Genomic DNA, 24,219 nt, shown 5'->3' with positions numbered 1-24,219 from the left:
GTTTTTTGTCAATTTTTATCTATTTTTTCTATTTTTAAATTTGTTCAAATATTTCACAGGGGGATCCTAGGAATCGGTCAGAATCCCATGTTATTTTCAATGGGAAAATTTCCAATTGTTGTTGCCAAAAACATTTTTGGTTGCCATGGCAAAACGGTTGCCCATTGAATAAATTCCCTTTAGGATTTTTCAAGTTACATGAAGGTCTACCAATTCCCCGAGTTTGAACAAAATCGATGGGTTACACTTCGGGATGTGTCCTTGTTAGTGCCATTCAAAGCAAATCGCGACCTAACCTAACCTACCCAATTTTGAGGTACATGGAAATTATGAAAAAATAAAGGCAGGTGGCGAAATGGCCAGACCCGAAAAGGTTGCGCAGATTTCTTAGGCTCCCCCATTTGGCTGAAGCCCGGGCTCAAATGGCCCAGGGTTAGTTTAAGGAGTCCCGCAACAAGACCCGAATCGAATATAGTCGAAACTCAACGCCTCTGCGAGTGACATTCGAGATACTTCGTACACTGTTGCTACACGCGTTGAAAACTCAATCAATAGAACGCGTTAAACCATTTCCTGTTTATAATCTCCATACATCGAAGTCGTGGAAAAGTTGAAATCTAAAGATTCCTCCTTCAAATACTATCTTGAAACTAACATTAGAATAAATTATTCTAATACCGTAACATCAAGAATTAATTAATTTATACTTGGAGATAATAACTATGTTGAGAGGATCCGTAGCCATGATGACCGAATTTCTGACCGGCACTAAACGCTAGGAGCAACAAACACAGCACCCACTTAAGGAGATCGCAACCCGTCAAAAGTCGTTCATTTTCTTTTGTACATTTTTCATTGGTTAAACGCTTTAGTGCCTGCTGGCGTCGCACACTGGAGTATTTCGTCAAAATTTCTGGTCAAAATTCAAAATATTAAAAATTGTCCAAATCAAATAGTTGTTTTTCCCTTAAGTAGTTGATATACGAGACTACCACTTGACACAGTTATCTTTTTTCAAATACGAACTTTAGTCTGCTAGTAGCAGACGAAATTTCATGAAGCAAGATTTTAAAACTTGTACTTCTCGGATTTCAAAAAAAAGCTTTCAACCTTGGTTTTTGGGTTTTTCACTTCAACAAATATTTTTCAACTGTTTCATTGTGGAAGATGTCGAACAAGTTAAAAACTTAATTTTCATGTATTTTTGGGGTTTCTAGAACTTTTCAATGTGCACTTATGTTAGTGCAAATTAGGTTTTGTTTTGTTTGTTTTTGTTTGCTATATTTCACGAATATCCACTTGAAAATGTTAAACTTCCAAAGGCTTCCAATCTTATTTTGTTTTACCAATATGATAAGTAGGGCTTCTAGTTTGCAGCTAAATGATAATTGACTGGGTTTTTTTGCGCTTTTGATTTATTTTAATATTTTTCTCTAGCACTGCCAAACAGTTATTTTGACTCTATTTTTCGAGAGTCAGGCAGTGCAGCTCGTTTGCCCCTGCGAGTATACCGTATCGCTCGAACACAGAAAAACACGTGAGCATTGCGGTGAAGCCTAAGGCTGGTCCAAGGGGCCGCACAGCACCCGGAATATCTAATAATTATGCTGAATTTCTACTTTATCATATGTAACTCTACATTGCGGATATTTCCAAACGAATATAAATTGGGTTTTTTTTCAAACAAAAAATCATAATTGTGTTTTTTTAACGATACTAGTTTTATTACCAAATGAGTTCATTAAATACATATTCAATGCATTTTTTAATTAAAAAACGACTTAAATAATTTTGGCCAACTTTTAGACCTAAATACCCCACTGTGCGTCGGAAGGGAAAAATTCGGAAACTGTCTTCCCCCCTTTCCGTAAAACGTGCAGCGTAAAGGCTCGTCCAATGAAATTTGTACACAACACTGCGTTAGCGTGTTTAAAGGCTAGCTGCGTTCTCCTTGTATTTGTTGCTCCTGGCTAAAGGGGGGAAGGAAAAACGTCACCGGTGGATGCTTCAATCGCGTTGGAATACGTCAGATTTAGGAACCAATGAGATTCCGGGCTGATTTAATGTTTTTAGATAGAGCTGTAAGACGGAAAATTTTGCGGAAAATTACCGAGGCAAAAAAGTTTTAATTCCATGATAAGCCTAATTTACATGATTGGTTTAAACGAAGATTGAAATTCTCTTTGAAATATGATTGGTTTAAACGAAGGTTGAAATGCTCTTTTAAAAATGATTGGTTTAAACGAAGGTTGAAATTCTCTTTTAAATATGATTGGTTTAAACGAAGGATGAAATTCTCTTTGAAATATGATTGGTTTAAATGAAGGTTGAAATTCTCTTTGAAATATGATTGGTTTAAAGGAAGGTTGAAATGCTCTTTTAAATATGATTGGTTTAAACGAAGGTTGAAATTCTCTTTGAAATATGATTGGTTTAAAGGAAGGTTGAAATGCTCTTTTAAATATGATTGGTTTAAACGAAGGTTGAAATTATCTTTGAAATATGATTGGTTTAAACGAAGGTTGAAATGCTCTTTTAAAAATGATTGGTTTAAACGAAGATTGAAATTCTCTTTGAAATATGATTGGTTTAAACGAAGGTTGAAATGCTCTTTTAAAAATGATTGGTTTAAACGAAGATTGAAATTCTCTTTGAAATATGATTGGTTTAAACGAAGGTTGAAATGCTCTTTTAAAAATGATTGGTTTAAACGAAGGTTGAAATTCTCTTTTAAATATGATTGGTTTAAACGAAGGTTGAAATTCTCTTTGAAATATGATTGGTTTAAATGAAGGTTGAAATTCTCTTTGAAATATGATTGGTTTAAAGGAAGGTTGAAATGCTCTTTTAAATATGATTGGTTTAAACGAAGGTTGAAATTCTCTTTGAAATATGATTGGTTTAAAGGAAGGTTGAAATGCTCTTTTAAATATGATTGGTTTAAACGAAGGTTGAAATTATCTTTGAAATATGATTGGTTTAAACGAAGGTTGAAATTCTCTTTGAAATATGATTGGTTTAAAGGAAGGTTGAAATGCTCTTTTAAATATGATTGGTATAAACGAAGGTTGAAATGCTCTTTTAAATATGATTGGTTTAAACGAAGGTTGAAATGCTCTTTTAAATATGATTGGTTTAAATGAAGGTTGAAATGCTCTTTTAAAAATGATTGGTTTAAACGAAGGTTGAAATGCTCTTTTAAAAATGATTGGCTTAAACGAAGGTTGAAATGCTCTTTAAAAAACAACCAAACACAAATTCACGTAAGTAGAGTTACCTGGTTTGGAACCTAAGGTAGCGCATTATCAGAACCAATAATTTGTTATACAAAAGCAATAGAAAACGGATAATCTATAAAATTTCAGCGTTTCAATTTCGAGGTCAGTAGATTTTAGTAATATTTCTGCGCACGGCTGACGAATTCGTAGTTTTGGGGTTTCGTATTGTTACAACGGGGAGATAGCTCTAGTCGATTTCTGGCGATGGATCGACAATATGTTTGTTGCGAACAATGAATGAAAAACGAGGGTTCCTCAGCCCGCGAAAGGGCGAATTGGGGTGAGAGATTATTGGCCCATTTTGAGTCTTGGCACGCGGCTCTTTAGCGCCCCTTTTAGGGCTCTTTCCACCGCTACACGTGCCGCCAAAAGAAGTTATATAAAAAGAGAAAAATGTAGGCCTTTGTATGTATAGGCGATTGAATGCCTCTGTACGTTCCCCGTTTTCCGTATTCAATAGTTTTCACCAAGAACGTATTCGATGAAAGGAGAATATAAAAGGCAGCATTCTGTTCACCACGTGATTCCCGCAAGATAAACCACGCCCCCTCCGTCTTTCCTCGGCTAACCGTTGCCTACTTTTTCGCGGTAAAGGGGAATTAACTCCGATACGATTGCGAAGGGAGATACACTTTCCGCGATTATGAAAACGGAGGCTATAGTTGCGCTCACATATTCTCTGTTCCCTTAATACCTTCTTGGTTTCACTCTATGTCCGATTCCACTATTTCGCCGTTCTCCGCGAACGACGCTATTTGTCAAGTCTGCGCTCGCATTGCGCTTTCGAAATGGCCCTGCTCCAACGTTATGTGTTTCAATGGACACCTTCTACAGAGCCCTAATGCTTCGGCGTCGGCTGTGAGTTTTATGGGTTGAGCCACCGCTATTAGCGAGATTAAGCTGCTGACGTTACCAACAGGAACGTCTAGACATCCTCAGTGTCTTACGTGGTCGATCCGTCGTATCAGAAGTAAATAATTGGATGAACGAGAGAGGCGTACTCTATTAAGATCGAAAATATTTCGGGCTCAAATACGCTTCGGGATTTTGAGTTTCAGAAATTGGAAAGTGATTTTAAAATTTAAGAGTACAATTTTCGTGTTGATTTTTGGATTTTTACGCTGATTTTGGGGTTCTGGAACTGATTTTCGACCATATTCTGGAACTTTCAAGTTGATTTGAGGATAATTAACATAATTGTTTTTCTCTAGAGTACGAATGTTGTAGTTTTACACTGAATGATTGGAAATGTTCAATATAATTTCCGAATAAGACTTAGACTACATGTTTAAAATTTTGGTGTTATGGGTTTATTGTAGTAATAACTGCATCTAAATACACCACGGATTTAAATACATCCTAGTATAAAACCTACTATAAAATACCCATCTTGGATGTAAAAAAGAAACATGTAACTCCCCAGGCTCGACGCAGTTTCCAATGGGCTTGAGTTTCCTGCCAAACCGCGAAAGCATACACTAGATAGTAGTTTAACAATTACTAGCGGTGCTGCTACGACTACAGTTGTCAAATGTAGGAACTAAACTGCGTAAGGATAATTATTTGTCAGTAATATTTTCCGATATATAAAGTTTTAGAAAGTTAGTATATAATTTATTAATCCTCGCACTATTTTAAAAAGCACAAGTATATTTAAAGGTTTTTATTAGATTGAAACCATTTAAGCAACTTTTTAACTGTGCTAGTAAACTAGTTAAATAGTCATTATTCGCCTGTTAATGATCATACGGCTGTGGAGATCGAAAGTGAGGTGGCGCCGCGGGTGGCCGGGTGGTTAGCACTTCAGCATCGCAGCAAGAGTAACCGGGTCCGATCCCAGCTTGTGGCACTGGGTGTAAACTCAAAAACAATCCTTGCACGTTGAGTCTGCAAGTTTTATCCCCACTGGTTAAAAGGGGTTTCCATAAACCTTTATTAGTGTTAATCTCAACCGTGTAGTTAGTTAGCTCGCGTGGCATGGTAATAGTTAGTGATGGGAGCTGTTGACTCGCGTGGCATGAAGGGCTTGCCACCACCCTCCTAAGCATTGTAACCCGGTCACTTGCTTAAAGGCATTAAAAGTCGCTAGATGACTTGGGCCTAAGGTGTTGGCTTGGGAATTAGCCTAGCTGATTGTTATTATTAAGTTTACTTTGAATTACAGCACTATAAGTGTCTAGCAATCATCTCGGGTCGTTTTGGTGGTACCGGAGGCATTGCAAATAGAGATTCCCAAACACAGGATGTAACGCTTTACAACTAAATTTAACTTAATTTGAATTTATTTTATAGAAAGTAGATTGAATAGCACCACATCTTATAAAAAATCACTTTTTCCACTTAAATATTTGAAGTTTTAATTTATCGAGTTTTTAAATAAAATCTCGCGAAAGTTGTGCCTCAAATTTCTTTAAACACAAATTCAAATTCGGGCTACTATGCCTACGGTGGCTGTGCTTCCAACGGCATTCATGTCATGATTTTCAGATATCTGAAGGTAGTTAGATATTCAGATCAGATTAATCTTTTATATTTCCCTCAGACAGCAATCTGATTCCAAATTTAATTTGATTCCAAATTTAATCCGATTCCAAATTTAATCCGATTCCAAATTTAATCTGATTCCAGATTTAATCTGATTCCAAATTTAATCTGTTTCCAAATTTAATCTGATTCCAAATTCAATCGGATTACAAATTTAATCCTATTCCAAATTTAATCCGATTCCAAATTAAATCCGATTCCAAATTCAATCTGATTCCAAATTTAATCTGATTCCAAATTCAATCTGATTCCAAATTTAATCTGATTCCAAATTGAATCCGATTCCAAATGTAATCCGATTCCAAATTGAATCCGATTCCAAATTTAATCCGATTCCAAATTTAATCTGATTCCAAATTGAATCCGACTCCAAATTCAATCGGATTCCAAATTCAATCGGATTCCAGATTTAATCTGATTCCAAATTGAATCCGACTCCAAATTCAATCGGATTCCAAATTCAATCGGATTCCAAATTTAATCATATTCCAAATTTAATCTGATTCCAAATTTAATCGGATTCCAAATATAATCTGATTCCAAATTTTATCTGATTCCAAATTTAATCTGATTCCAAATTGAATCCGGCTCCAAATTCAATCGGATTCCAAATTAAATCCTATTCCAAATTTAATCCGATTCCAAATTAAATCCGATTCCAAATTCAATCTGATTCCAAATTTAATCTGATTCCAAATTGAATCCGATTCCAAATTTAATCTGATTCCAAATTGAATCCGATTCCAAATGTAATCCGATTCCAAATTGAATCCGATTCCAAATTCAATCGGATTCCAAATTTAATCCTATTCCAAATTTAATCCGATTACAAATTTAATCCGATTCCAAATTTAATCCGATTCCAAATTAAATCCGATTCCAAATTAAATCTGATTCCAAATTTAATCTGATTCCAAATTGAATCCGATTCCAAATTCAATCCGATTCCAAATTCAATCGAACTCCAAATTTAATCCGATTCCAAATTTAATCCGATTCCAAATTTAATCCGATTCCAAATTTAATCCGATTCCAAATTTAATCCGATTCCAAATTTAATCCGATTCCAAATTTAATCCGATTCCAAATTTAATCCAATTCCAAATTTAATCCGATTCCAAATTTAATCCGATTCCAAATTTAATCTGATTCCAAATTTAATCTGATTCACTATCTCATTAGGTAACCAATCTGTACTGTTCTGCTAGAATTGATCTCATCAGATTCAGTTAGCTGAACAGATATCTGACTTATATGATTAGTATATATATAATCTTGCGGAAAGCAAATGAAAATTAACAGTTATTAAAATTACGTACTGAATTTAATCTTGAGATAATTAAAGTCGATAACAATGAGGCAAATTAAATCCGCTCAATTTCTGTAGATCTAACTGTTTGAGATGAATTCAGATTCGTTTCTGGTTCAAACTAATTGGTTTTAATTTGGACTAATATCAACTAATGTGATAAAATCGGTTGGAAGTAAAGTTTCATTTTTACATGATGGATACTTCTCCGTAAGATATATTTATACACTTCTGGTGTGAGTTAATCTAAGTACCAACTTGGCAGGGCTATTCAAAGTCTAGCGAAGTTCCCGTTACAATTTGTACCTGAGCTAGCTTAACTTCTATTATCGTGGAATATTGGGGGAATTTTCTGAAATTATCCTATAATGGAAGTTCTAACCATAAAAAGTCAATTTTCCTCTCACAAAGGAAGTTTTTTTTCACAAAATGTGGAAAAGAAATTCGGCGTGATATTTTTCAATAAGAGAATGTAAAAGATGAACGGTCCTATAAAAAATTGGTTTACTTATTTTGAGGTCACTCGAAAACGTTTCTAAACCAAAAACAAATTGGTTTTAAATCAAGTTAAATTAACTTAGAAGTTAAAAACGTTTTAAACTTGTGTACACTCTTAAAAACGTTGGGTTAAATGATTTTGGTTATTTAATTTTTAACTACTTTTTGAGTCAAAAATAACCCAAATGTAGTTGAAAATCTTGAAACGCAAAATTTGGGTTAAACAAAATTAGGTTGTTTTTAAGATAATATAATAGCGACCCAAAATTGGGTCATACTATCGAACTTAAAGTTCCCACGCGCCAAAGACTATATGGGCATCGAAAATGTGTCCATCGAACTTGTGGTCTTTGGAAGACTGGAAATTAAAACTTTTGCGCCATTCTTACATCGTTTCCATGAGTGCTTGAAACGATTCTTAATTTTTGATTCTAAAGGTATGCAATATTTTTAATTTAATTTACTATTTATAATTTAAATTTTCCCAATATTTTAAATTTATTTTTTATATGGTGATGATATTTCAGCGGAAGAACGTAATCAGCTCACTTATTTAAATTTATTGCAAATTATCAAAGCCCTACGATATTTTTCCAGTGTGATCAAATTTATAAACCAAATTAATTCTTAATTTATAACCCAAAATCGAGTCATATATTAACCATATTTTGGGTAACTTATAAATTTAACCCAAAATAGCGTTAGGAAAATAACCATTTTGGGGTGAAAACTAAAACAACCCAATATTTTGTTTGGTTAAATACTGACCCAACAATGGGTAAAAAAACCACCCAATTATTTGCTAAATTATAATCCAAAATTTAGTCATATATTAACCATATTTTGGGCTAATGGTCAACCCAACAATGGGTAAAAAAACCACCCAATTATTTGCTAAATTATAATCCAAAATTTAGTCATATATTAACCATATTTTGGGCTAATGGTCAACCTATATTTGGGTAACTTATAAATTTAACCCAAAATAGCGTTAGCAAAATAACCATTTTGGGGTGAAAACTAAAACAACCCATTATTTTGTTTGGTTAAATACTGACCCAACAATGGGTAAGAAAACAACCCATTTTGGGTCAAAAACAACCCAATATTTTTAAGAGTGTACACTCTTAAAAATATTGGGTGGTTTTCGTTTTCACCCACAATGGGTTATTTTAATAACGATATTTTGGGTCAATTTATAAGTTACCCAAAATATGGTTAATATATGACTCAATTTTGGGTTATAAATTAACAATTAATTTGGTTTATAAATTTGATCACACTGGAAAGAATATCGTAGGGCCTTGGCAATTTGCAATAAATTTAAACAAGGGAGCTCATTACGTTCTTCCGCTGAAATATCAACACAACATAATAAATAGTAAATAAAATTAAAAATATTCTATACCTTTAGAATCAAAAATTAAGAATCCTTTCAAGCACTCATGGAAACGATGCAAGAATGTCGCAATTTTTTTAATTTCCAGTCTTCCAAAGACTACAAATTCGATGGACACATTTTCGATGCTCATATCGTCTTTGGCGCGTGGGAACTTTAAATTTGATAGTATGACCCAATTTTGGGTTGCTATTATATTAGCTTAAAAACAACCTAATTTTGTTTAACCCGAATTTTGCGTTTCAAGATTTTCAATTACATTTGGGTTATTTTTGACTCAAAAAGTAATTAAAAATGAAATAATCAAAATCATTTAACCCAATATTTTTAAGAGTGTATATTGATCTGGATAAAGCCATATATTCTCACCCAAAATAATGTACTGGTAATTACGATTTTTAAAATGTCAAATTATTTGCGAAGATCAAACTTGGAACCGAACTAAATATTCGTGAGTCGTTAGAAATTGAGAAAGTTAAAAAAACATAATTTGTGTATAAACAAAATTAAATTAAAACACACAACCCAAAAAGGTACGCAATTTAAAATTAAGTAGTTTTAGTACACGGAACTGTTTGTACGAGTTTAATTGTTTAATGTCCGGTTTAAGATTGTTAATAGACCTTTCTATAAAGTAACATTGGCTTTCTTGTTTTCATGTTTCTGCTGCGTCACGGGTGACGTATCTATGACGTGTTACTATGAAAAGCCCAGGACAAAGAGTAAATTCGACGAAGAACCCTGTTTTTAAGCATAAACTGAACTGAACTTCTACGTATTTCGTGACGAACAAGTTCAGCAAGCGTAGCTTATTTTATAGAAAGGCTACTAACGCATACTCTTAGGTTTTTTGAAATAATTTTGACAATTTTAAATTTAAAAGTAATTAAGTTATTACGATTTAATTCGGACCCCCGGAGCTAAACAAGTTGGGCAAGCGCTCAAACTACCCTTTAGTTAGGACCTTATATCTCGTTGACTATTAATACTAGAATTATCAAAATTATTTTAAGCACTAGAGGAAGGTTCAGCCTAATAAGAAAAATATAATTCAATTATTTAATTGTTAAAACAGAAACGTTCAGCTTGAACGAAAAAGAGGCTTTTACTGTATTCTTCCCCCTTAAGGAAAATAGACATTTTGCTATAATGTGCGAACAGTGGGATACCCGACGATTTCGATTTTTCAAATTTGCTTAGATTTGACTAAGCAATTCGATATACATGTATAAAATGTATTTAAATTGCGAAAATATTTTTTAGAATTAAAGTATAATTACCCAATCTAAATGAAACCAATATCAATAATTATACCAACCGTATTTTCTTTAAAAACATCAAAGATAATAATTTATTTCCTATACGGTATGTTTCTACTACAACTTCGACCTAGTTTGGAGGCGGAAATTCAATCTTCCCCTATTTCTGTAGAGGCTTTTTCTTTTAATAATTTGTCAGTCGCAAAACATGCTACATAATTTAGTTATCATCTTAAATCCCACTATGGTCTTTCGAGAATTAGCACATCATTTATTTCGGAGGAGTCTTGATTTTTATTAGCAGGGATAAAAGCTACTTTTTCTTCAAAGGAATCTTGTTATTTCTAGATAAAAGTTTCATCCTTTTCAAAAAAAAAATACAATAATCCCTTTTACGTAAAGAAGTCTTAACTTCGCTGTATAAATAAGATAATGGAGAAAAGTGTTTGGGGTTTTTCTAAATCCATATAATACGCTAATATTAGCATAAACACAGCTTTTTGGAAATAATCAAGTTTGTTTATTCTTTTGATATCCAAGCGAAAACCGAGGCGAAAAAATAGCGTCTAACCCGGTTCTTTGTTTTGGATGCCCTGGGTGATTGTTTCGCCTGATCGAGAGGGTGCGCGAACTTTCGAAGACACGCTTACCTGTCAGTAACTCGCCCCTTTCAAAAGATAGCGACTAGACTACGGATAACGCGGACAGCAAAAGTTGGTCAAGTTGTTATCTTCCCACACCGAACCATAAATACACGCTTCTACGAAAAAAAAGTATGTCTGCGAACTCATCTCGCTCCATATGAAATATGATAAAGATGTTTCCCTGACAGAACTGCCTTGACGTGATTAGTTGACTGTTGATCTCGAGCCTGGTTTTTAGGTAAAGTCCGTCTAGTTCGAGGTGGTTTGATCTTCCGGGGTTAGATATTGACCGAAATGTCAGAGGGTTATACTTTAAAGGAACCTTTTAGAGGCCCTTGTTGTCATATTTTCTCGCTCTCGGTATTGTTTTACTCTACGCTCCGTAACCAAACACCGTTTTATCGTCCACGCAAACTGATCTTTAGGGGGTTATAAAATACGAGGCTTTGGCGGGTTTTCATTTTGCATTTTGATAGCGAAAGTCTACTTAAGTTTTCAGTTAAACAAGTCAAAAACTCGACCGTGTAAAGTGAATTTCCATGTTGGAGGAGTCAAATATCACCAACGAAATATATAAATATTCGAATGATCGAGTTTTATTTGGTACTAGAAGTAAAGATTAAAATAATCCATAACGTGAAAGTGGTATATTGGTATGCTCTTTATAAAATTTTATGGCATTATCTAATAGTTAACTTTGTTATTTTGTTTGGATTTATGAAGTAATGTAACTACACCAATATTAAAATTAAACTTTAATAATTATTCTTATTATTTTTCAATGTTTTTAAGATTTAATACGATTTGTTTACAATATTTCCGAAATGTCTAATATTTCTAAGATTTGTATTTATTTTTCTTTGGATTTCTAGAAATTTCTAAAATGTTATGTTTTTTTTTGTGGATTTCTAGATTACCAGAAATAATAATTTAGATTTCCATAAATAATAATTTAAATTTCGAGAAATAATAATTTCGATTTCTAGAAATAATTAGTTAGATTTCCTGAATCAAAATAATAGATTTTAAAACAATACTACGTTATCTTATTAGCAAACAATAATAACATTTAGAGAAATGTTTTTATTTTATTTTAGGCTCAAGTGACTTCTTTAAAAAGCATGACATCACGTAAGCCTTTCTAAAATCTTGGGGCAACAAACACAAGGAGAACGCAGCTAGCCATTAAACACGCTAACGCAGTGTTGTGTACAAATTTCATTAAACGAGTTTTTACGCTGAACGTTTTACGGGCGGAGGGGAAGACAATTTCCGAATTTTCCCCTTCCGACGGCAGCAGGCGCTAAAGCGTCTAGCCAATAAAAACTGTACACAGGAGAATGCACGACTTTCGACGGGTTGCGTTCTCCTTGTGTGGGGTGCTGTGTTTGTTGCTCTTAGCTAAAAATTTTAATTTATGATGTGCTATTTCAGATAAGATTCAGATTATAAAACTCTCTTTAAAGGCTAGTTCCCACTTGGCGAATTTTCGAGACGAATAAATTTTCGCGCAACGAAAAAAGACGCGTTTTTTCGGTCGCTGGGGCAGCGGTTCTCACTTCAGCGCGAAAATTTAAAAACGCTGAAAACAACTCGTGCGGCTTTTTAGTAATGTTTTAGGCCTAACATGAAACATCAGTTCAAAATGAACCAAATGGATGTTCCTGTTGATAATTTCAATAAAATTAATTTAATTGTACTTAATGTCTTCTTGGTTTATGCAATATACAATAAGTATATGTCCCCAAAAGATAGACGTTTTTGGGTTAGGGAAATATTTTAAATTAACTGAGCCGCTTTTCTAAAGACCAAGGCTTAATAAGTGACGGACGGGAGCGGAAGAGATCGAGGGAACGCGTTTTCTGATTGGCTGAAGCTTTTTATCGCCAAGTTGTGGACGTCAAAAAATAGAACATTTGCTAGATACCGTGGAGACGCGATTTTAGCGGCTAATTTGAAAAAAATCGCGAATTTTATTCGCGAGCGTCAATTTTCAGCGCGAAAATTGTTTTTTTTTTCGCTAAGTGGGAACTAGGCTTAAGACAGACTTTTTATAAAAGATTTTGACAACCAAAATTTAAGAAAAAAGTGTTTTTCAATTTTGGTGAGTTTGCTAAAACAACCAAAATCCATCAACAGTTCTCTAAGCAGGGAAAATGTTCAATTCGTTGACTCATTATTTAAAGTCCTTCTTTATATTTCAAGGGTGTATTTAAAGCAACAGTCGGCTCTCTCATTGCCACCTGTTTTACGATAAGACCCTTGTTATTACAGATGGCAATGAATCTATCTATCTAACGACTTTACTGGAGATCGTGGTGCCATCTATTAATGGCAAAGGAAGCTAAAATTCAAAATAGCGAAACGATAACGTCGTCAGAGAACCAGTGTAGACTATTATAATTAGACAACTTATTTAGTGGACTTTACCCTAAATTATATATTCAATATAAAATATATTGTTTATAATTACTATAATTTAAGTTACCGTCAAATTTACAATCGAGCCAATCAACACGAGGGGTACTTTTATGTGTCGTATTTTGGGTCAAAATGTAGCTTAAGCATCTTGTTTTGATTTCGACGCTAGTGACATCTGTTGAAAAAAGAGCTACTTCTCGACAAGCTGACACTTGCTTTAAGGGGGACTTTAAGGGTTCAAGTTCCCTCCCCAAAATGGATCAAGGGTGCTTATAGGTCGAAGAGGGGGTATGCAATTTAAACCCAACCCGAAATGAAATCCTGGATATACCATTGTTAAACTTCCTTGAAGGGGCTTTTAAAAAATGTCGACTTTCTTAACTGTGATTTCGCCGATATAAGTGGAACCACTTTCGTTTTAATCAAGGAATCTTTTTTTGGTTCTTATAGCTTTCAGCTGCTCCATCCTATAGGAATGCTGATAAACTGAAAGTCTACGCTGAGTTACGCGTTGCTAGACTATATTAAATCTGACCCCGCTGGTCCCCAAGTTTTAACGGGAAAGCCAAGGCTTCCTTAACACATTGGCGACGTTTCGTCCGTTTAACTTTACAGTACTATCCAAGCTTTCTGAAGTTTCCGGTAGAACTTTTAGAAAGCTTTGCTTAACATATCCGATATAAGAGGAAACTATACCACGCACTGATGAACGAACATAAACAAGACCGGTTAAGGGGATGGACATATGTTTCACATTGCCCTCTCGTGACAGTTCTTTAGATTGAATCCAAGCACAAAGCTACCATTTAATCAAATACTCAGATTGTTAACTGGACCACCCTTTTTAAAATTTCGACAGGTCCATATTTAAAGCGCCATCTTTCGCGATTTCCATTTTTCTATTTAATGAATTCAAGAATTTATTTATTTCATTATTTGTTTATATATTTTTATGTATTTATTTTATGCACTTGTTTATTTTAATAATTTACTTATTTATTTATTTTATTTTATTTACTTATTTATTTATTTTATTTTATTTATTTTATTTAGGCCTACTTATTTATTTATTTATTTTATTTTATTTACTTATTTATTTTATTTAGGCCTACTTATTTATTTATTTATTTTATTTTATTTACTTATTTATTTTATTTTATTTACTTATTTATTTTACTTTATTTATTTATTTTATTTTATTTATTTGTTTCATTTATTTATTTATTTTATTTATTTACTTATTTATTTTACTAATTTACTTATTTATTTTACTTATTTATTTTACTAATTTACTAATTTATTTAACTTATTTACTTAATTTACTAATTTATTTATTAGAAACTGTAACAAGTCTAAGTGGCGTACAGATAAATTAAAAAGTCAAAAAGATCGTTTTTTCTTAAACTTATAAAAATGATACGTCAAAATTTACGAATAACGATGCGGAGAAACTAGGAGCGTATGCTTTAGCCACTACCTATCTAGGTTTCAATGGCGAACTAAAGGGGGCGTAGCGATATTTTTGGTCGTGATTGGTTCATTATTGCTGGTTTCAATTTTTCAAAATGGAAAAATGGCCTAATGCATTTTGCTTTACGAGTGTCAAAACATTTGTACGTCCGAAAGTTGTGTGACGCGCCGTTTCGCGCTAGTGGAAACCAAACCACCGCTAACACAAGTTTTCGCGTCGACGCACAAATCTCGTTTAGGCCCAACAAAAGTTATTTGGGTCGACGCATTTACCATCGCGGCGTTTTTTGCCCTTACAAGACAATAATAATAAAAATAATAGTAATAATCAGCTAGCCTAATTCCCAAGGCACCACCTTAGGTGGTCGGGTTACAATGCGTAGGAGGGTGGTGGTAAGCCCTTCATGCCACACGAGCCAACAGCTACCTACACTATTTATTACCGTTACTTATCTATTTTTTTATTAATTTTGCTTACTTACTTACTTACTTGCTTATTTATTTATGTTACATATTTATTTATTTTACTTACTTACTTACTTACTTACTTATTTATTTATTTTACTTATTTATTTATTTATTTTACTTATTTATTTATTTATTTTACTTATTTATTTATTTATTTTACTTATTTATTTATTTATTTTACTTATTTATTTATTTATTTATTTTACTTATTTATTTATTTATTTTACTTATTTATTTATTTATTTTACTTATTTATTTATTTATTTTACTTATTTATTTATTTATTTTACTTATTTATTTATTTATTTTACTTATTTATTTATTTATTTTACTTATTTATTTATTTATTTTACTTATTTATATTTTACTTATTTTTTTATTTACTTATTTATTCACTTATTTATTTTACTTATTTACTTTTTAATTTTACTTATTTATTTACCATATAAAAAGTAGTTTACCTGTCGAGCCCCTACATATTATTGACCTTAAAGAGAATGAACCTTCTTTAAAAAAAGCTTAAACAATTCATTTTAAAAATATAACCTTTTTTATACCGCTGTTAAATTGGATCCCACTCGAACTCTTTTTTAATTATATTTACCTGAATTAGTTTAATTTTTTAATATATTGTTTTTGTTAAAGATTACTTCACTTTTGTATAACTCAATGTTTCAAATTTTTAAAGGGCTCGCAAGTCATTTCGACTTAGCTCAAATACCCTAATGTAACAATATTTTGTCACTAAATAATGAAAATTATTCTGTACTAATTGTTCGTATCGAATCTCTGAATGTATTTTATTCTATGGTCTCTGAACTTGCTTATTCAAATATTTAAAACATTTGAAAAAACCGCTGCGTAAGATTTCATTGTTGGTTACGATTAATACCGCGTTGCGTAGCGATTGTAGTAGTTTCGATGGAATGAGTAGGGTTAGGCATTCGAAAAATGAGAGGATCGCGTTTTAATTAGAATACGGGCGGAGAATGAGAAGATGGCGGGAGGGGTGTTAGAACTTGATTAAAAACTGACGCTAAGGTAAACATAACGTATTTTTAAACAGCTGCTAGGCCACGAAACGACCTTTAGCCCCCCACTATAACTACCTAGTTCTGATGGAAATCCACGTAGCTTTACTAACCAATTTTCTAAGAAATGGGTAATTTGGTTTCACTCCTCAATTCAAATGATTCGGAAGGTATAACTGTTTTGAGACCGGAGATTTGAAACTCTCAAATGCAAATTGTTTGAACAATCGATATTTAAGAACCAACAGCATTTGTCGCCTTTATCGCTCGGAGGCGTTGCTATCGATACGCCCCAAATCAATCGCACGAATGCCAGTCTTACGCCAGTATTTCCCGAATCGATGGTATCTTACGTCTGGCCTATTTGCATCTCCTAAATTTTAGTTTAGTAAAGGTTCCGCAGGGCGCCATTCCATTCCCTAAAACAATTTAAGTCATAGATAAGTTTAAGATTAAAATCCTAAATTTTAGTTTAGTAAAGGTTCCGCAGGGTGCCATTCCATTCCCTAAAACAATTTAAGTCACAGATAAGTTTAAGATTAAAATCCTAAATTTTAGTTTAGAAAAGGTTCCGCAGGGCGCCATTCCATTCCCTAAAACAATTTAAGTCATAGATAAGTTTAAGATTAAAATCCTAAATTTTAGTTTAGAAAAGGTTCCGCAGGGCACCGTTCCATTCCCTAAAACAATTTAAGTCATAGACAAGTTTAAGATTAAAGTCCTAAATTTTAGTTTAGAAAGGGTTCCGCGGGGCGCCGTTCCATTCCCTAAAACAATTTAAGTCATAGATAAGTTTAGGATTATAATCCTAAATTTTAGTTTAGTAAAGGTTCCGCAGGGCACCGTTCCATTCCCTAAAACAATTTAAGTCATAGATAAGTTTAGGATTATAATCCTAAATTTTAGTTTAGTAAAGGTTCCGCAGGGCACCGTTCCATTCCCTAAAACAATTTAAGTCATAGATAAGTTTAAGATTAAAATCCTAAATCTAAGATTAGTAAAGGTTCCGTAGGGCACCGTTCCCTAAAACAATCTAAGTCAGAGATAAGTTTGAGATTAATACATTGGTACATTCTAGATTAAGGTTTTTGACATTTCGCGATAACTACGTATTGCTAAAATCTAGCCTTAACTCGTGACGCGTTACCCTTTAGCGCTCGGAGCTCCGCCAAGCGAGAAATAATTTGGATTAAAACTACTAGAGGAAACACGAAGGTTGTTGGAAATTGGTAGGGAAAAAGGAGGCGAACGGCGAGTTTGGATTTCCGCGTCAACGATCGTGGCGCCGCGTAGCGGCTGTACTCACCGCGAATTTGTCCTCTTTCGTCATATTTCCGCTTCTGATAACTAGAAGAAAGGGAGTGTTGGCCCTGGCGGCGATATCGACGAAGGCCAAGTTAACGGTCGGTTCGGCGATCTCGAAATAAGTCGCTAGGTGGCGTCCTTCGCTTTTCATTCTCTTGCCGAATATTCGCGTTAAGCCTTTGCCCACCTGAGCGAAGACCAGCTGACGGTCGCAAATGAAGTGAAACGGAAAAGCGCGGCAAATGAGGTTCACGGAAATGCCCAGTTCTTCCGGTTTCCTCGACAATCGCTGGGCGTAAGTCCGAACTTTGGAGGAAAGCGACTGGCGCCGCTCGGCGTTCATCGCGTTCACTTTGTAGACGAAGGTGGAGGGAGTATCGTGATTAGCGCCCGCGTAACTCACCGCGATCTCGCTCTTGTAGATTTCTTGGCCCAAACCGCGGATGATGCCGACCAGGACGTGGCCCATGTAAGGCTTGGGAGCCACGTACGTGATGGTCAACGTGTTGTCTTTCCCCGTCACCACGCGCAAGAAGTGATCGTCCGAAACGGCACTCCCATATTCGGACTTTTTCAGCACGTCGCTCAGGTTCTCCATGCTGTTTAGGAAGTCCGTCAAAGTGCTGCCCAAAAACATCAGCGCTTTACGGAAACACATCAAACAGTTCTTAGTGTGATAGCTACCCAACGTTTCCAGAAATGTTTTGTTGGTCGTTCCTGGATTTAAATAAATTAAATACCTTTGTCAGTAAAACACAATTTATATTTTAAAGCTTAAAATAAATTGTCGAAATATTTTTTTTTACAAAACCAGCCATACCCCGCCTATCATGCCGGTATCAGTCTAATACTTTCTAATCTCGATATATACTCTAAAGTAAAAAGCAAGAAACGGCTAAATTACTACTTTTATGCGGGAATACCCTTAAATTATCTTCTCGATTGAGTTTTTCTTAAATCTTTCTTTTTTTTTAGCGCTAGAGGGCACTAAGAAGGGTTAGTAACAAGCAGCTGCTATATTCTCACTTAATTCTGGGAAGGCTTGCAATAATAGGATGGTTTTAAATTAAGCGTTTTTGAACGGATCAGACACTTCATTAACTCGTCAATTTTAAAGAGAAGAAAAAGCGAAGAATGAAAAGGCGAAGGGAACATTTTTCAGTGGCGCCATCTTTTTTTCTTTTTTTTTAAACTTAACTCTAATCTAGTTTCCTCCTTCATTGAAAGCTTCGATCCCGTAGAACTATTTTCTAAAGTCTCACATTTTAGAAAGGCAAACCCAATAAATGGTGTTACTTTTAATTCAAACTTCGTAATGGTCTTTTTTTATCACCTTTGAGCGGTCGATTACAAGTCAGCACTTTTATTTTGGAAAAAGGACTATTTATTTTGCTGTTGACAGTAATGAATTCCAAGGCACCGTATTATTCGGTGGCTCAGAGATATTTATCTGTTTTTCTCATTTCTTTAACCAACCAGCCGTTTGGTATCGCTTCATTATTTCGATTTTCTTTGGGGAAAATGATAAAATGGATTTTTTAATTTAAACGACTATTAAAGTATTTCACGCGTAGCTCATTGAGAAATTGGTTAAAAATGTTTTTGGTGAAATAAAGTTAAAGGAAATAGAATCGCGGGTTTTTGTTGTGGAACACTAACAGTTCAAATATTAGCGCTAGTTCGTGAATTCTTGCTCAAATTGTTAGGACTCTTCCATAAAGAATGGGTTGAGATTTTATTCCCTTTTAGTAATCCAAATAATATATAGAGTACCTCTTAACGGGTGTACGAACTAAATAAAAAATCACGCTACAAGCCTACAACCTGTTTGTTGACGTAATTCGGCTGCCCCATGGCAAAACCTCATAACCAACAAATTTTTTAAAAATTAGATTTTTACGAATCAGTATTACTAAGGCATGTACAAAAATACTGTAAATGTTGCAGGTAAAAGTCGTAAATATTTAACTATTTATGACTTAAAAAACCACGTTAAAATCTTATAACTTAGGTTTTGAAAAAGTAAAATATCTCAAAATTACGATCGTGTTGGTTAAAATGTTTAGTCATGAGACAGCCGAATTAGCACCAATCACTCTTAGCTACTGTTGAACCTGTTGGTAGAAACTATAATCCTATGTAAGTAGTGCATACTACCTTTCATAACTAAATTACTAAAAATTAACCCAAACCCCTATAGTTTTAAATTTTTGAGAACATTTATAAAAAAGGTACATTTTGTGTGAAACAAATACTATCAGCAATGTATAATTAGTCCCCATAAGGGTCCCAGTTAATCATAAGCCACAGCACGACTCGATGCACTACGTCATTAGGACGACGAGGTAAACACTACCTATTATATTTAATGCCTTAATCTAAAATATAGTTCTTAATAAAATGTAACACGCGAAAAATTGGGAACTGGCACACTTATGAAAACCACAATTATTAACTTATGGTACTACACGTACACCATACACAATTAAACCTAGTAAACGTTTTTGTTAAGGTTTAATCCCTGTCATATTTAATTAAGAAAAGTGTAAAAATATTTTGACGCCGCGGATAGTTAAACCTTGATTTTTCAAAGGAAGCTAATTTTTTCACTCCTAAGCCGACTGAAAACCGAGCTGAACCTTATTTATGATTTCGCCTTAACTTTGAAAACGCCGCTTAACCCCTTTTTGAGAATCTCCAAATGGGTAGCTAGCTATAATGTTACCAGGCATCTCGTATTTCTTTTCTAAGTTAGTGGGGGCAAAATATGAAAACTGCTAGCGTAAGCATCCCTAAGGAGTTATCCGAAAACTAGCGGAGGAGCGGGAAAAAACGACAGAGGAAACAAAGTTAGAAGTAACGTTTGAAAACGAGGATGAAACGAGAAAAAAAAACTCGGGTACGGGTAGAAGAAACAGGAGGAAAAGTGTAAAAGTGGAGTCGGTGAAACTGGAGAAATAACGGTTCTTTTTCGTTTGTTTCTCTCGCCTGTAACTTTGGCGGCGGCTTCGAAGAGGATGGCCAGCATCTCCTCTTCGGGGTCGGTGCGAAGGCTCTCGTCGAAGACGTCTGGGAAGCAGAGACTCAGAGTCGATGAAGCGTGCTTGAGGAGCTCCGGGTTGTTCACACTGCGTCTGCGGGGGAGAGAACGTGCTGGCAATGAGAGCGGAAAGACCTACATACGGTCCCCGTTTTTAATTCGACGCCGGGATTCAAGGTAATTGTCCTTGTAAGAATATGGAGCCCTCTATGATATTAATATGAAATTAAAATTAAGAATAATATTAATATTAAATTACAATTAATAATTATATTAATATTAAATTACAATTAATAATTATATTAATATTAAATTACAATTAATAATTATATTAATATTAAATTACAATTAATAATTATATTAATATTAAATTACAATTAATAATTATATTAATATTAAATTACAATTAATAATTATATTAATATTAAATTACAATTAATAATTATATTAATATTAAATTACAATTAATAATTATATTAATATTAAATTACAATTAATAATTATATTAATATTAAATTACAATTAATAATTATATTAATATTAAATTACAATTAAATAATTATATTAATATTAAATTACAATTAAATAATATAATATAATAAAAAAAATAATAATAATCAGCTAGGCTAATACCCAAGGCACAACCTATGGCCTAAGTCATCGAGCGACTTGTAAAGCCTTTAACTCAGGTGGCCGGGTTGCAATGCGTAGGAGGGTGGTGGCAAGCCACGCGAGCCAACAACTCGTTTTTATGGAAGGGGAAACCGAAGATCTCGAGGGAAAACCCCTTTAACCAATGGCGAGAGAACTTGCAAACTCAACGCGGAAGGAGTGGTTCCGAGTTCTCACCCAGTGCCACAAGTTGGGATCGAACCCGGCTCCTCTCGCTGCGAGGCGAAAGTGCTAACCACTCCGCCACCCCACATTGTACAATATAATAAAATATAATATAATATAATATTTATATAATATAAATTAATTAAATTTAAATCATATAATATAAATTAATTAAATTTAAATCATATAATATAAATTAATTAAATTTAAAAAATATAATATAAATTAATTAAATTTAAATCATATAATATAAATTAGTTAAATTTAAAAAATATAATATAAATTAATTAAATTTAAATAATTTAATATAAATTAAATAAATTTAAAAAATATAGTATAAATTAATTAAATTTAAATAATATAATATAAATTAATTAAATTAAAATAATATTAAATATTATTGTTATTGTTTTCTCGCCAAATGTCTGGTTTTGACAATTAAGACAAGTGCTGGACTATATTTTGCCTTTGGGCAATTTGTTAATAAAATTGCAATTTCTCCCCGCCAGTTTTGAGCTTCTCCTCGCGTTGTCTTTCATAAGAAGGGACGAAAAATTGGCGGAAGAGAGCAACTGAATTCCCCCGCGTTATTTTTATATCTCTTCCATTTAGGGAAAAAGAGAACCGAGAGAACAATCTCCACTTTTGGTTTTTAAAACAAGTCCGTCGAGGTTTGTGTAAGGAATTCACGGTTCTTTCGTTGTTTTGAATGTTTACGATAATAGATAGCTACGCGCAGTAGAATTGTTTCTGCTATAACTATTATCTACCAATATTTACAGTTTTTTACCATTATTTACCAAAATAATTACGGTTATTTACCATTATTTACCAAAATAATTACAGTTATTTACCATTATTTACCAATAATTACAGTTATTTACCATTATTTACCAATATTTACAGTTATTTACCATTATTTACCAATATTTACAGTTATTTACCATTATTTACCAATATTTACAGCTATTTCTCATTATTTACCAATATTTACAGTTATTTACCAATATTTACAGTTATTTACCATTATTTACCAATATTTACAGTTATTTACCATTATTTGCCAATATTTACAGTTATTTACCATTATTGACCAAAATAATTAAAGTTATATACCATTATTTACCAAAATAATTACAGTTATTTACCAATAATTACAGTTATTTACCATTATTTACCAATAATTACAGTTATTTACCATTATTTACCAATATTTACAGTTATTTACCATTATTTACCAATATTTACCGTTATTTACCATTATTCACCAATATTTACAGCTATTTATCATTATTTACCAATATTTACAGTTATTTACCATTATTTACCAATATTTACAGTTATTTTCCCAATATTTACCAAAATAATTTGCAGTTATTTACCATTATTTGCCAATATTTACAGTAATTTACCATTTTTTACCAATATTTACAGTTATTTAACATTAGTTAGAGTTTTTTTACCATTATTTAATGATATTTACCAGTACTTTCTGTTATTTAACAATATTTTCTAATGCTTATCTTTATTTATCATTATTTAATGCTCTTTACCAATATTTACAGTTACATTTACCATTATTTACCAATGTTTATCGTTATTAGCCATTATTTACCAATATTCACAGTTATATAACCCGGCAACCTGAATTAATGGCTTCAAAAGTCACTTGATGACTTAGGCCTAAGGTGGTGCCTTGGGTATTAGCCTAGCTGATTATTATATTTATAATTATTTACCAATATTTTACAGTTATATTTACCATTATTTAGCAATGTTTATCGTTATTACTCATTATTTATAGAATTACAGTAATTTACCATTATTTACCATTTCACTTCATTTTTAAGTCAAAATTTACCAATATTTAACAAAATACCGATATTTACCATTATCTACCTTATTGACAAAAAGTTTCATTTTTGCAACACTGAAAGATGTAAAGCACAAATTATTTTACGGCCGTCATTTCATTAATTTAGTTTATTTGTAAGAATTATGGTACTTTGTACTTTGTACTTTGCAATTTCTCTTTAGACCTTTAAACGCAAGAGTTGACTAATTTGAATCCACTTGGTATAAATCATGTTATATGATTTAAAAAATCATTAAATTTAAAAGCTTAATGTATTTCAAGGAATAAATAAAAATTACAAAATATAACTAAAATACAAAGCAAATCTAACCAAATTAAATTAATATTTAAATTTAATTAAGATTGTATTTAATTTTAAATAGTATAGCCAGTAGAAGCAAAATATCCATCAAGTAGATTAAAAATGAACCATTAATTAATGGATGTTTCTATAAAATAATCCAATAGATGTTTAGAAATGAAAAATGTTTCTCTTATGGCACAAGACAGAACTTAAAATCAATAAATTCAAAATACGATATAAATAAGAAATAAAACAAAAAATTGTTTGATTTGATTAAAAAATCAATGAATGCCAACGCTTTTAAAAGTAGTCCTAAATCATCGTTCAAACTACGTTGGGTATAATGTAGTACATTCGGTAACGGATAAAATTGTAGGATAAAGGATAAAAAAGGGGAGAGGGCGTGTTGGGAGTGAGTTACTTACACTAAATCTTGCCATAGCGGATCACCGACGGATTTAACCAGTTGACGCACAGCTGCGACCAGCATTCCAGTCTACGCAGCCACAAAGAGAGAAAAAACACAGAAAAAATAAATGGGAATATAATACCAGCTA

At 32.9% G+C, this 24,219-nt stretch overlaps 2 protein-coding genes across 2 annotated transcripts in view; both read right to left on the bottom strand.

Moving 5' to 3' along the window:
- Positions 1-18,314, bottom strand: part of Gycalpha99B (guanylate cyclase 1 soluble subunit alpha 2) — a 90,529-nt gene extending 72,215 nt beyond the window's left edge. The window contains exon 1 of the mRNA XM_090175501.1: positions 17,628-18,314. Within this exon, the coding sequence (XP_090031627.1) occupies positions 17,628-18,284 (657 nt within the window). The 5' untranslated portion in view covers positions 18,285-18,314. The remainder of the gene's footprint in view (positions 1-17,627) is intronic.
- A 1,768-nt stretch (positions 18,315-20,082) lies between these two features.
- LOC149944022 (uncharacterized) overlaps positions 20,083-24,219 on the bottom strand; it is a 56,868-nt gene continuing 52,731 nt past the window's right edge. Inside the window, exons 2-4 of the mRNA XM_090176269.1 lie at positions 24,088-24,158; positions 20,615-20,760; positions 20,083-20,090 (exon numbers count right to left, since the gene is read on the bottom strand). Of these exons, the coding sequence (XP_090032395.1) occupies positions 20,083-20,090; positions 20,615-20,760; positions 24,088-24,158 (225 nt within the window). The remainder of the gene's footprint in view (positions 20,091-20,614; positions 20,761-24,087; positions 24,159-24,219) is intronic.

Source organism: Leiobunum rupestre, chromosome 5 (assembly GCF_980474605.1).
Source record: "Leiobunum rupestre chromosome 5, qqLeiRupe1.1.hap1, whole genome shotgun sequence".
Classification (NCBI taxonomy): domain Eukaryota; kingdom Metazoa; phylum Arthropoda; class Arachnida; order Opiliones; family Sclerosomatidae; genus Leiobunum; species Leiobunum rupestre.
Note: the sequence above shows the minus strand (reverse complement) of the source record. Positions and strands in the feature narration are given on the sequence as shown.